We start from the raw sequence: 13,564 nt of genomic DNA on the forward strand, positions 1-13,564 counted from the left end.
TTAGTCAGGGTTCTTTCCTCCAGAGAAATAGAACCAATAGTCTCTATAGAGAGAGAAAAAGGGACTGATTATAAGGAACTGGTTCTTGTAACTGTGGAGCCTGACAAGCTCCAGTATCTGTAGTGAGAAGTCTGGAGACTTGTTGAGAGCTGATGATGAGATCCTGTGTGAAGGCCAGGAGCCTCAAGACCAAGGAAGAGCCGATGTCTCAGTCTGAGTCCGAAAGCATAGAAAAGCTGATGTCAAGGCAGGCAGGCTGAAGGAATCCTCTCTCATCAGGGACGGGTCAGCCTTTTTGTTCTATTCAAGCCTTTAGTGAGGGGTGACGGGCTCCTATCCTGGAGGGGGCCATGTGCTTTCCTCCATCCACCAATTTGGATGGTAACTTCATCCACAAACAGCCTCACAGACACACCCAGAAATGTCCAGGCACCCATATTTAGTCAAGCTGACACACAGAATTAACCATCACAACACTCCTGTCCCCTTCCCTAAATAAGGCACCAACCTTAGCTCCTACAAGATCCAATTTAATTTAGACTTCAGTGGTAGTGAAGTATAATAACCAAAAAAGAAATGGAATTTCAAGAGCTCTGTAAATGCCTCTATGAGGCGTACAGGTAGATGGAGGCCCAAAGTCAACATACTGTGCTGCGTTCTGTCCTCAGCAGGTCAGTTGGAGAAAGCACGGACGAAGTTATAGTAGTCGATCTTGTCTTCTCCATGAGAGCACATCCTGATGAGCTGCAGGTGAGAGACAGCAGGCTGCTTTCAGCTCCACGGCGGAGCCTCTTTAGTGACTGCCCCCCACGCTGTGTGTAACTGTTCATACCCTCTGCTGATCTGAAATGATCCTGGGAGCCCAGCAGAGGTAGGTCAGATTTCCCGATCTTAACGCTTCATGAAGAGAAAGCTCAGATGGTGTAAATGGCCCGCCCAAGGTTTCAGGTCTAACATTTATAAGAATACTGTCATTTTCAAAGCATTTTTGTTCTTATATTCAGTTATGAGTTATCACAGCCTAAAAGAAAAATCTAGTTATGTCACTGCTAACACCAGGTCTCCTGAAACTCACCTGTGAGTGGCAGTAAGTACACCCATCCACTGTGGTTAAAAGATGTGTGCAGACCCATCCCTGCCCCACCCCTTGATGCAGCTCCCATGTCAGATCACAGGCGATACAAAGGCTTGGGAAGTCAGATGGGCGTTTTGCCCACATGAGACTGCTGAAGGCCAGCAGTCTCAAGACCACGGAAGAGCCAATGTCTCAGTTTGAGTCCAAAAGCAAGGAAAAGCTGATGTTATCCTTCCACCTGCCTCCCTCACTCCTTGCAAAGGTTCCTGTCTGACAAATTCTTGTCCCCAAGCTAGTCATACCAATCCCAAACAAAAGCTTTCCCTAAATGACTCTTAACTTCCCAGCATCCCACTGTGCTAAAGTGTCATTAAGAAGGACTACAGCACCACAGGGCTCTTCATCAGTGAGAATGTCTCATGATATTAGCCATTGTCATTGGCAACTGAGGGAGAAAGTCTGTCCTAACTTCTAGTCCTGACAAGACATCCTGAACCTGGTCAAAGGGATTTATGAAGAGAAAGAGGCATGAAATGCCCTCTCAGGTCGCTCATGGAAACTCTAAGAGGAGAATGTCCAGCTGGCCATGGACCTGGGTCAGTGGTCACGCCCTCTTCCATGCCGGCCCTACCAGCGGACAAGCACAGGTATCACCTGTGAAGGCGTCAGAGGCTTCCACCATCCTGCTCAGTCCAGCTTTTCCATCTGCCCTTGGCGACCACCCTCCTTCAGCACCCACATGGCTCACTGGCCGCTCTGCTGTCTGAGCCCTGCCCACTTAAAGAGATGCCCTACAGCAGCATTAGGAATGACCAACAAATGATAAGAGTCAAGGGCAAATGCCATAATCAGGACTGAACGGGAGATCTGATTCGAGCACCCCAAAGCTTCCCCAGTTAAAATACAAAAACTCGCTGCCTTTGGGAGCGAGTAAGCCATGCCCAGCCTCCACAATTAGCCCAGAAGAGTAACTCCTACTCACCTCCTTAATCAAGGAGTCGTCAACTGGGAGCTGGTAAGAGCCACAGATTTTAAAGAACGTCTCCCTGTCCACGTATCCTGAAGCTTCCTTGTCATAGATCTGAAAGGCCTCACGAATGTTGCCCCTGCATGGGCGATCTTTCAGTTGCTTCTGGATCGTGTCTATCAGGGTCTCCATGTCCCGCACACCTGGGTCCTCTTCTGCTTGCTGGCTGTGGAGAGAGGAAAGAAATGGCTGGACGTGATATTCATTCTCCAACGATCTTATCTTGGCAACCAAAGTTCTCACTTGGTGAAGCTGGGGAAGCCTCTAAGGATACAGTTTTGATGCTGAGCTGATCAATAACTGTTCATGTCTGTGGCTCAGCCTCCCTCGCTACCATCTGTCAAATACTTGCACCACAAAGAGCCAGACACACCACCACTGCAGGCCACCTCCAAGTCAGACATCTGTGGGAGTCACATGATTGTCATCATCTGTGTTACATCACCTAGAAATGAATGTTTTTAGAAACAGATGCCTAAAAGTAGTGTAACGAAATCAAAGTAAAAGAGAAATAAAATATCTAGAAACAAAAATGGATATACAGTTGACCCTTGAACAAAAGCAGGGTTTAGGGGCATCAGCCCTCCACACAGTTAAAAATCTGGGTATAACTTATAGTCAGCCCTCTGAATGTGTGGTGGTTCTGTATCCAGAGTCAACCCTTTGAGGACTGTGTAGTAATGCAATACATATTCACTGAAAAAAATCTGCATACAAGTACACTCACACAGTGCCAACCTGTGTTGTTCAGCGGTCCCCTGTACCACATACCAAAATTTATGGGATACAACAAAAGCAGTTCTAAGAGGGACGTTTACAGTAAAAAAGAAAAAGGAGGAGTTCCTGGGCAGTCCAGTGGCTAGGACACAGTGCTTTCACTGCTGTGGCCCAGGTTCAATCCCTGATGAAGGAGCTGAGATCCCATGAGCCATGCAGTGCAGCCCAAATGAAGAAGAAAGAAAGATCTCAAATGACCTAAGTTTAGACCTCAAGGAACTAGAAAAATAAAAATATAAGCCCAAGGTTAGCAGAAGAAAGGAAAGATCAGAGCAGAAATAAAGGAAAGAGATCCTGGAAAAATGATAGACAAGATCAATGAAACTAAGAGCTTTTTCTTTTTTTTTTTTAAGATAAAACTGACAAACTTTTTAACTTGACCAATTTTTTAAAAAAAGACTCAAAATCAGAAATGAGAGAAGACATTACAACTAATACCACAGAAATACAAAGGATCAGAAGAGACGACATGAACAATTACTTATCAACAGGTTGGATAACCTGGAAGAAATGGATACATTCTAAGAAACAAACAACCTACCAAGCCTGAATTACAAAGAAATAGAAAATCTAAACAGACCAATGATATGAAGATTAATCAGGAATCAAAAATCTCCCAACAAATGCCCAGGACTAGATGGTTTCATGGTGAACTGTACCAAATATTTAAGGAAGAATTAATACCGATCCATTTCAAACTCCTCCAAAAAAAAAAGAAAGAAAAGGAGGAAACACTCCCAAATTCATACAAGGCCAGCATACTTTGACATCAAATCCAAACAATGACACTACAAGAAAAGAAAATTACAGACCAATAACCCTTGGTGAACACAAATGCAAAAGTCCTCAACAAAACACCAGCAAGCTGAATTCAACAGCACATTAAAAGATTGTACATCATGATCAAGTGGGATTTACCCTGACTATGCAAGTATGGTTCAACATATACAAATCAATACACACTGAGAATGAAGGATAAAAATCATATGATCATCTCAATACACACAGAAAAAGCATTTGACGAAACTCAACATCCTTTCATGATGAAAATTCAAATAAATTAGGTAGAGAAGGAATGTACTTCAACACTATAATGGCCACACATGAGAAGCCCGCAGCTAATAACACACCCTGTATTGAACAAGACGATGATGCCCATTCTGTAAGATCAGGAACAAGACAAAGGTGCACACTCTTGCCATTTCTACTCAGCAGAGACCTGTGTGCCCACTCAGTTGTAACCCACCAGGCTCCTCTCTCCACGGGATTTTTTAGGCAAGGATACTGGAGTAGGTTGCCATTTCTTCCTCCAAGGGATCTTCCTGACCCAGGGATTGAACCAGAGTCTTTTCTGTCTCCTGCCTTGCAGGCAAATTCTTTACCGCTGAGCCATTGGGAAAGCTACAGAGACCTAGCCAGAAAAATTAGGCAAGAAAAAGAAATGAAAGGTATCCAAAGAGAAAAGGAAGCAGTACAATTGTTTCAGTCTACAGATGACAGGATCTTACATATTAGTCTTTCAGTTCAGATCAGTCACTCAGTCGTGTCCAACTCTTTGCAACCCCATGGACTGCAGCACGCCAGGCCTCCCTGTCCATCGCCAACTCCCGGTCCATCCTAAAGGAGCTCAGTCCTGGGTGTTCATTGGAGGGACTGATGTTGAAGCAGAAACTCCAATACTTTGGCCATCTGATGTGAAGAGCTGACTCATTTGAAAAGACCCTGATGCTGGGAAACATTGAGGGCAGGAGGAGAAGGGGACGGCAGAGGATGAGATGGTTGGATGGCATCACTGACTCAATGGACATGAGTTTGGATGGACTCCGGGAGTTGGTGATGGACAGGGAGGCCTGGCGTGCTGTGGTTCATGAGGTCACAAAGAGTCAGACACGACTGAGCGACTGAACTGAACATGCTTATACCACCCAAAGCCATCTACAGATTCAATGTAGTCCCCACCAAAATTCCAGTGGCATTTTTCACAGAAATAGAAAACAAAATGCTAAAACTTGTATGTAACTACAAAAAACCCCAAATAGTCAAGACTTAGAACAACAAAGCAGGAGGCATGGCACTTCCTGATTTCCAACTGTATTATAAAGCTACAGTAATCAAATCAGTATGGAACTGGCATTAAAAACAGACACACATACCAATGGAATAGAACAGAGAGCCCAGAAGTAAGCCCACACATATATGGTCAACTAATCTTTAACAAGGGTCCCAAGAATACATAGTGGAGAAAGGACAGTTTTCAATAAATGTTGCTGGGGAAAATGGATATCCACTATTTTATATAATTAGAATGAAGCTGGATCCCTATTTTATACAATTCAAAAAGTACTGGAGACCTAAACATAAGATTTGAAAACTGTAAAGCTCCTACAAGAAAACACAGGAAAAAGGTCCTTGACTTTGTTCTTGGCAATGATTTTTTGGATATGATACCAAAAGCACTGGCAACAAAAACAAGTGGGACTACATAAAAGTCAAAAGGTTCTGCACAGAAAACGAAATCATCAACATACAAAAGAATCAACAGAATGGGAGAAAATATTTGCAAACTATCTATTCAGGCTACTATAACAAAATACTAGAGACTGGATCACTTATAAACAACAGAAATGTATTTATCATATTTCTGGAGGCTAAAAGTCCAAGATCTTGGCGCCACAGATTACATACAGTGGCTAGTGCTGACTCTCTTCTGGGTCACAGCTTTCTCACTGTGTCCTTCCTTCCTTGTGGAAGGGGGCTAGTGAGTTTTTAAGGCCTTTTTTATACAGCCACTAATAACCTCTCAAAGGTCCTACCTCTTAATAGCATCACATCAGGTATCAGCATGAATTCTGGAGGGACACAAACATTCAAACCACAGGACAAACCATGTATCTGATAAGGGGTTAAGATCTAAAATATATAAGGAATTCACATGTGTCAACAGCAAAGAAAAAACTAATTTAAAAATGAGAACTGAATAGCTATTTTTGTAGGACACACAAATGGCAAGAGGTACATGGAAAGATGTTCAACATCACTAATCATCAGGGAAATGGAAATCAAACCACAAGGAGATACCTCACAGCGGTTAGGATAGCTATTATCAAAAAGACAACAGAGAACAAGTTGTTGAGGATGTAAAAGGGAACCCCTTTACACTCCCACCAACTGCGGTGGGAACTGGCACAGCCACTATGGAAAATAAAAGCTGGAAAATATTTTACACTATGGAAAATAGTGTGAAGGTTCCTTAAACAATTAAAAACAGAACTACCATATGATCTAGCAATCTCACTTCTGGGTTTATCTCTATGAAGGATACAAAATTAGCATCTCTACTAAAGAGACACATGTACTCCCCTGCTTTTTGCAGCATTATTCACAACAGCTAAGATACGGAAACAACCAAAGTGTCCCCTGACAGATGAATGGATTTAAAAAAGAAGTCTTGCCATTTGTGACAGTGTAAATGAGTTTAGAAGGACATTATGATTAGTGATTTTAGACATCTAAAAAATGCTGAACTCAGAAACAGAGTAGAAGGGTGGCTGCCAAGGGCTGGAGAGTAGGCAGGAGGGGAGACCCTGGTCAAAGGACACACACTCAGTTACGAGGTGAATAAGTTCTGGGAATTTAAGGCACAGTGTCGTGACCATCGTTAGTAGTACTGTATACTTGAAATTTGCTTTGAGAGTAGATTTTAAGCATTCCCACCAGTCACATGAAAGAATAAATGGTAACTTTGTGAGATGACTGAACTCCCTGGACTGCAAGGAGATGAAACCAGTCAATCTTAAAGGAAATCAATCCTGAATATTCATTGGAAGGACTGATGCTGAAGCTCCAATACTTTGGCCACCTGATGCAACAAACCTAGACAGCATATTAAAAAGGAGAGACATTACTTTTCCAACTAAGGTCCATCTAGTCAAAACTATGCTTTTCCCAGTAGTCATGTATGGATGTGAGAGTTGGACAGTAAAGAAAGCTGAGTGCTGAGGAATTGCTGCTTTTGAACTGTGGTGTTGGAGAAGACTCTCGAGAGTCCCTTGGACTGCAAGGAGATCAAACCAGTCAATTGTAAAGGAAATCAGTCCTGAATATTCATTGGAAGGACTGATGCTAAAGCTGAAACTCCAATACTTTGGCCACTTGATGTGAAAAACTGACTCACTGGAAAAGACCCTGATGCTGGGAAAGACTGAGGGCAAGAGAAGGGGGCAACAGAGGATGAGATGGTAGGATGGCATCACTGACTTGATGGACATGAGTTTGAGCAAACTCAGGGAGATAGTGCAGGACAGGGAAGCCTGGCATGCTGCAGTTCATGGGGTTGCAAAGAGTCGGACACGACTGAGTGACTGAACTGAAGCTCTGGCAGATGGTGAAGGGCAGGGAAGCCTGGCGTGTGCAGTCCATGGGGTCACAAAGAGTCGGACACGCCTGAGTGACTGAACAACAAACAATGTGAGATGATGAATGTGTTAACTAACTAGGTTGTGGTAATCACATCACAGTGGACATGTATATCAAATCATCACATTGTACACTTTCCACAGTTTTGTCAATGATACTTCAATAAAATGGGCAGAGGAAAAGTAGTATGATGAATTTGGAGTCAAGTCCCAGCATGACTGGCATGATAACTTATGGTCTGGTAACTTGTGTGCAATGGGTTAAAGAAGGGAATGGAAGTGGGCAGATGAGTCAGAAGCACTGTGGTAAAAAAACAATTTACATTGTATATAGATCAAAAAGGCTGAACACTAGATCAGGAGGGTTGGCCCAAAGGCCAAAGCCAGTGGGCAGCCTGTTTGTCTAAATAAAGTTTAAGTGAAATACAGTCATACCTATTCATTTACAAACTGGCTATGGCTGCTTTCACCCCATAAAGGCAGAGCTGAGTAGTTCACAACAGAGATGCTGGTATGGCTTACAAACCTAAATTATTTATTACTCTTTCCAAAAGAGTCTGCCAACCTCTGCCCTAGACAACGAGCTCCTATTCTCTCATCTGGCTGCCTTGAGTGTTTATTAAGGTCTGGCATGTGGTGCAGGCTCCAATATCACTGAATTAATGAATAAATGACAAGAGACCATTAGCTCTGAAAACAATCAGTGACCTCAAGAAACAACTCCTGGAGAGTATTTGGATACTAGTGCAGTCAGAAAGGAGGCAGTGACAGACACAAAAGAATTTACTTTGGAGAAATGGGAGCTACTTAGCTGTGACAAGAAGGTAAAGAGCTTAGTAAAGAAACATTTCAAGGCAAAGAGTAGGAAAACGGAAGCCACTCACACTGGATCTACTTGACACCAACTGCAGAGTGAATATGGACGGCTTCCCTGGTAGCTCAGTGGTAAAGAACCCACCTGCCAGTGGGGGGACCTAAACCTGAACACAACTTCAGATGAAGTCAACACTCCAATCACGTGGGCACTGTTTTAATTTTATGGCTCAGAGAAAGAAGAGGGCTAACTCCAAATTTCATCATCCAATAGCCAACACTGGACATAAAAAGTTCTTGGGCATGACAAGTACTCAGGATCCCTTTTCATTATTCTTAGCAATGATCAGTCAAATACAGGGTTTGCAGTTCCTTAGAGTGGGATTCTTTACAGATGGGTGGAGTCAGGAGCCAAAAGAAGTATGGCTGTAAGACATGAAGGGCGAGACCCCGGGGTTCATAGCACCTTTGAGCATTTTCTCTCATTTACCCCTGACTCATCACAAGAGAAGAGAACCAAAGTGAGGGTCAGAATGAGGATAGCCATGGATCTGTTAACCCAGAACTTGAATTTATTTTTATTCATATCTTACTCTAAGTGCCCTGATACTATCTTTTTCTCATTACTAAATAAAGGGGGAGAAAACAGCCCACCTGAGGTACGCCAAAGCAAGCAGCTTTCCAGTGTTCCTGGTATTTGCAGAGACATGGGGAAATTACAGAAAAAACTTTTGAGAAGTACTCGAGTTAAATGTGTGCCATGAATCTCAACCTGGCCCTTCCTGGTGCCCAGCCACCTAACTATGGCTCTTGTGCCATCTGCCTCCCACTCTCCTAGACGTCTGTCATGTTTCACCAGCCGAAGAGACTCGTTTTCCTTCATATTTTTTCACATCTCTAGAATCAGGATGCATTTTTAAATTGACGGTGAGTCTCAATTATAACTGACAGTCTTTCTTTCTTAGTAGCAGGTAAAATGATGGTATGCATTTATTTTCACTTTATTTTTATATTCATTTTATTTATTTGTAGCGTCAATAGAACATTTCCCAACTTCTCCTCCCGGAACCTCTGTCTCCGCATCCGCATTCTTCCTACTGCACTGCTACGGTGAAAACAGTGAAACAATGAGAAGGACGCCTCGACCAACCTGCCAGCACCTGCACCCTCACACCCTGCCTTCCTGCCTGGCACACACATTATGGTTTCAGAGAGTAACCCAGGGACCCTGGGAGCTTCTCGAGACCCTCGTGGAGGTCTGAGGTCAAAGCTGCTCTCATACTACTACTACACTGTTATCTGCTTCTTTACTCCTGATTTCTCACACATCCACAGAGGACTCTTCCAAAGATTACATGACAAATGATATCACAGTAGGCCCAGTACAGAGGCAGATGAAAATCCAGCTGTCTAATAATGAAGTCAGACATTAAAGACACTTGCAAAAATGTGAAACAATGCTGCCACTCTTTTTAGGGGGGAGTTTGCGGGTATAATAGTTATTTTTCATAAAAATTAAGTTATTTGTATTAACACAAAATGGTTTTTTTAAACATTAATAAATATTTTTAAATGCCTCAGCTATCATTTCTAATAAGGCAAACATCAACAGATATAAACCACGTAAACCAAAAGCTTTGAGGTCTTCAATAAGTTTTAGGAATGTGAAGGTGTCCTGAGAACAAAAACATCGGTGAACCACTGCCCGAGATGGATGACAGATGCTTCCGTCTAAAGCCAGTTCCTCCCCCTCATGTCCTAACACCCCACCATCTCTCACAGACACCACAAGTCTCCCCTCTCTCACAGATTTATCAGTGCTTCCTTCCCTATAGAATTATTCCCATTTACATACAAACTTGCTGCTCTTTATTCTTATAAACAAATCAAAAAGCCCTCTCTCAGCTCCACTTCCTCTGCCAGCTACTCCCCATCTCCCTGTTCCCCTTTGCACCAACTTCCTCAAGTTCCTCTCCTCCCATCTCTTAAGTCCACCCCCTCTATTCCAGTGAAAGTCCTCACTGAGGTCCCCAGTGCCCCCTACTTGTTGCTAAATCCTTACCTGAGACAGTGAATCACTGTCTTCGTTGATGTGCAGGCAATTACGACTTCGCACGGCTCAGATATGCGTGAATTTCAGTTACCACAGTTTACTGGTTAAATAACCCAGTCCCTCAACAACATGGTTCGACATTCAGTTACCACAGTTCATTAACTGTGAATTACTGTCTAAAGTGAAAACTCACTGTCAGATTTCTAGCCCACAAGTCACTGTATAAATAGCAGATGTGTCACAATCAATGACAAGCATATCCTCCCTTCAAAATCTGTCAGTAACTAGTAACCAGGCATGTGTCTTTCAAGCCACACACAGACAGCAAAGTGTGTAGCTGTGTTGTCTCCTTTTCTCTAAAGGATAAACTCAAGTGACAGTTTACAAAAATGGACAATGAAAGAGAGAACTCTGGTTAGCAAAGATGAGAGGGCAGCAAAAAAAAAAAAAAAAAAAAAAACAAAAGTGATAGAGCTAGAAAGGAGAATTCAGGTCAAACACAACGGAGTTAGAGAAGAACTAGCTGACTGTGGGAATGCGGACACTGCCGCCGTTTGAGAGACTCGACGTGCAGCCGGAGGACCCCAGCAAGAGCCGGTGCACTGACGCAAATGAAGAAAATGATCGGGACAAAAAGGATCATGACATCCCAGATGCCAGCAAGACGTGAAGCGAAAATCACTCAGTCATGTCCGACTCTCTGTGACCCCATGGACTGTAGCCTGCCAGGCTCCTCTGTCCACGGGATTCTCCAGGGAAGAATACCAGAGTGGGTTGCCATTCCCTTCTCCAGGGGGTCTTCCCAACCCAGGGATCGAACCCAGGTCTCCCGCATTGCAGGCGGGTTCTTTACCATCTGAGCCACCTGGGAAGCTCAAAAACTTCACATTAAAAGGACTCTGAGATAGTTCACTGTCATTAAAGGAACTCTAGGATGTATTCACAACACCAAAAGCAAAAATAAGAAGTTGATTCAAACTTGGAAAGGAATCTGATGATTTGTGGAGGCATACTTACTCTGAATCACAGATTGCATGACAACAAGAAGGCAAGCACTGTTCCAACTACTCTTAATTGTTTTTTACAAAGAAATGAAACATTTTTAATCCTCAGTGTTGGCAATGTCTTAAAATTACAGTGGACTAAATAAAAATCAATTTTACTATTTTTTAATCTCCCTATACATTTGTAACTATCAGAGTTTTCATGTTTTGACAAAAAGCTTTTGAAGCTGCAGAACAAAAGGGAATTTTCCCATTGGCACGAAGATTGTCCACGAGGTCACATTTATAATCCCACTATAAACTTCTGGGCAAAAGGGGATGCTTGGACCCTCCACCTGGATTCCAGCATACCACTCCTGCCTGGCTTTCTTCCTGCCTCACTAGCTGTCCTGACCAGTTTCTGTTCCCAACTCTTACTGCTGGAGGACTCCAGAGTGCAATCCTTGGAGCTATTCTTTCTTCTCTGTCTATAAAGACTACCTTAGCGATTTCACCTTTAAGTCTCGTGGCTTAAAATATCATTTATATGCCCACAACTCCCACAGCCTAGGCCTCTCACCTGAACTCCAGATTTATATGTCCAACAGCCTGTTTATCACTCTACTTGAATATCTAAAGGTATCTTCAACCCTAGTATGTCCAAAACTGAAACACCCCCACCACCCCACCACCTCCAAAACACCCTCCTCTACCTACAATATACTTCTCCATCCCAGTTGGTGGCAACTCCTCCTTTACAACTGCTCAGGTCAGAAACATTAATCATCCTTACCTCCTCCTTCTCTCATCTCCCCTATAGCCACTGTTTTAATCATTGTTGTTCAGTCACTAAGTCATGTCTGACTCTTTGAGACCCAAAATGGATTGCATCCCACCAGGGTCCTCTGTCCATGCGACTTCCCAGGCATTAATACTGGAGTGGGTTGCCTTTTGCTTCTCCAGGGGATCTTCCCGACCCAGGAATTGAACTGGTGTCTCCTACCTTGGCAGGCAGATTCTTTACCACTGAGGCACCAAGGAAACCCAAGTTATTAGATTAGACCCAGGTAACCTGTATAAACCACCTGCCAAACACGAAACACAGGTTCCATACCTGGGTCAGGAAGATCCCCTAGAGAAGGAAATGGCAACCCACTCCAGTATTCTTGCCTGGGAAATCCCCTGGACAGAGGAGCCTGGCGGGCTATAGTTCACGGGGTCACAAAAGAGTAGGACACGACCTGGTGACTAAACAACCACCACCACCTGTGTATAAGAATTTCCACTGGTGAGGGAAATCTGAAGAGCTAAAATGTGACTACCCATTCATTTTGTTAAGAACTGTTTCCTGAATATCTCATTGTGCCAAAGCCAAAATGGATCTCAGAAGGTCAGACATACCCATCCGATTCTGGTGCAGGAGCCTCTTGTTTTCTAATGCGATTCTGAATTGACAGGAGTGCTTCTGGTGAATACTGGGCAGCATTGCTCTCCATGTATTTCAAAACGTAGTCATCTGTATCAAGGATGACGAACCGGCGGCCAAACACTGGGGAGAAGATAGAGATACATTAGCCTGGTTATGTTTTTATCAGGCAACCAAGAGTAAAAATTCACAGACATGTATTTGTGACCTAGACTAATGAACCTTAAATAGCTCTCCAAACTAATATGCACTAGTTTGCTTAGCATTTAGGGAACTCCAAGTCTCCATCTACAGCCAATAAATGCAACCATTTACAGTTTAATTGATAAAGGAGGACATTAAGACACTGAACCACATGTACTTCTGGACTGCAGACTAACGCCTCCTACAAGGGTTCACTGAGTTAAATCCCCAATAAGGCCAGTAGGAAAGCATGAACTCTGCTGAGACCTACCCTCAATCACAGCACCAATGAAGAAGTCACTGGGGCCATAGTAGACAGGGTTTTCCACCGAGGAACCTGGTTTGACAACTTTAGTTCTGCCGAGATACTTGCCCCCAATGATACCAGAATTGCGAACAGGAGGCTCAAAGATACTGATCATGTCAGTGGCTAGAAAATAAGACAAGACAAACCGGCGGTCTTTGTCTTCTGGGATGGGGGATTCCTGGAAAGGTGAAGAAAAGAGGACATTATGAAGATACACGATTTATGCAGATGCCGCCAACTAAAATACCTACAGGGACTAGGGTATAATATAAACCAAACATATGGAATATAACAGGACTGAACAGTATGGGGGTACTCTGGAGGTCTGGGCAGGGTACACCTCACCTAAGGGAAGCTGCCCCAACTCACACCAGTTGACTGTTGCCTGTGGGAATGAACACAGGCCCAATGTTGCTAGATCTTCCAATTTTTCATGAGAAGACAGAAATATGGATTACTATATTAAATCCCTGACTTTAACATGTTGACTTCCGACTCTTTAAAA

General features: G+C 43.3%; 1 protein-coding gene across 1 annotated transcript in view; it reads right to left on the bottom strand.

The window, feature by feature from the left end:
- Window positions 1–512: 512 nt before the first annotated feature.
- Window positions 513–13,564, bottom strand: part of EFHC1 (EF-hand domain containing 1) — a 43,816-nt gene continuing 30,764 nt past the window's right edge. Inside the window, exons 8-11 of the mRNA XM_043450627.1 lie at window positions 13,024–13,237; window positions 12,545–12,692; window positions 2,058–2,268; window positions 513–744 (exon numbers count right to left, since the gene is read on the bottom strand). Coding sequence (XP_043306562.1) covers window positions 673–744; window positions 2,058–2,268; window positions 12,545–12,692; window positions 13,024–13,237 — 645 coding nt within the window. The 3' untranslated portion in view covers window positions 513–672. The remainder of the gene's footprint in view (window positions 745–2,057; window positions 2,269–12,544; window positions 12,693–13,023; window positions 13,238–13,564) is intronic.

The sequence above is a fragment of the Cervus canadensis genome, chromosome 28 (genome assembly GCF_019320065.1).
Source record: "Cervus canadensis isolate Bull #8, Minnesota chromosome 28, ASM1932006v1, whole genome shotgun sequence".
In the NCBI taxonomy this organism is placed as follows: Eukaryota; Metazoa; Chordata; class Mammalia; order Artiodactyla; family Cervidae; genus Cervus; species Cervus canadensis.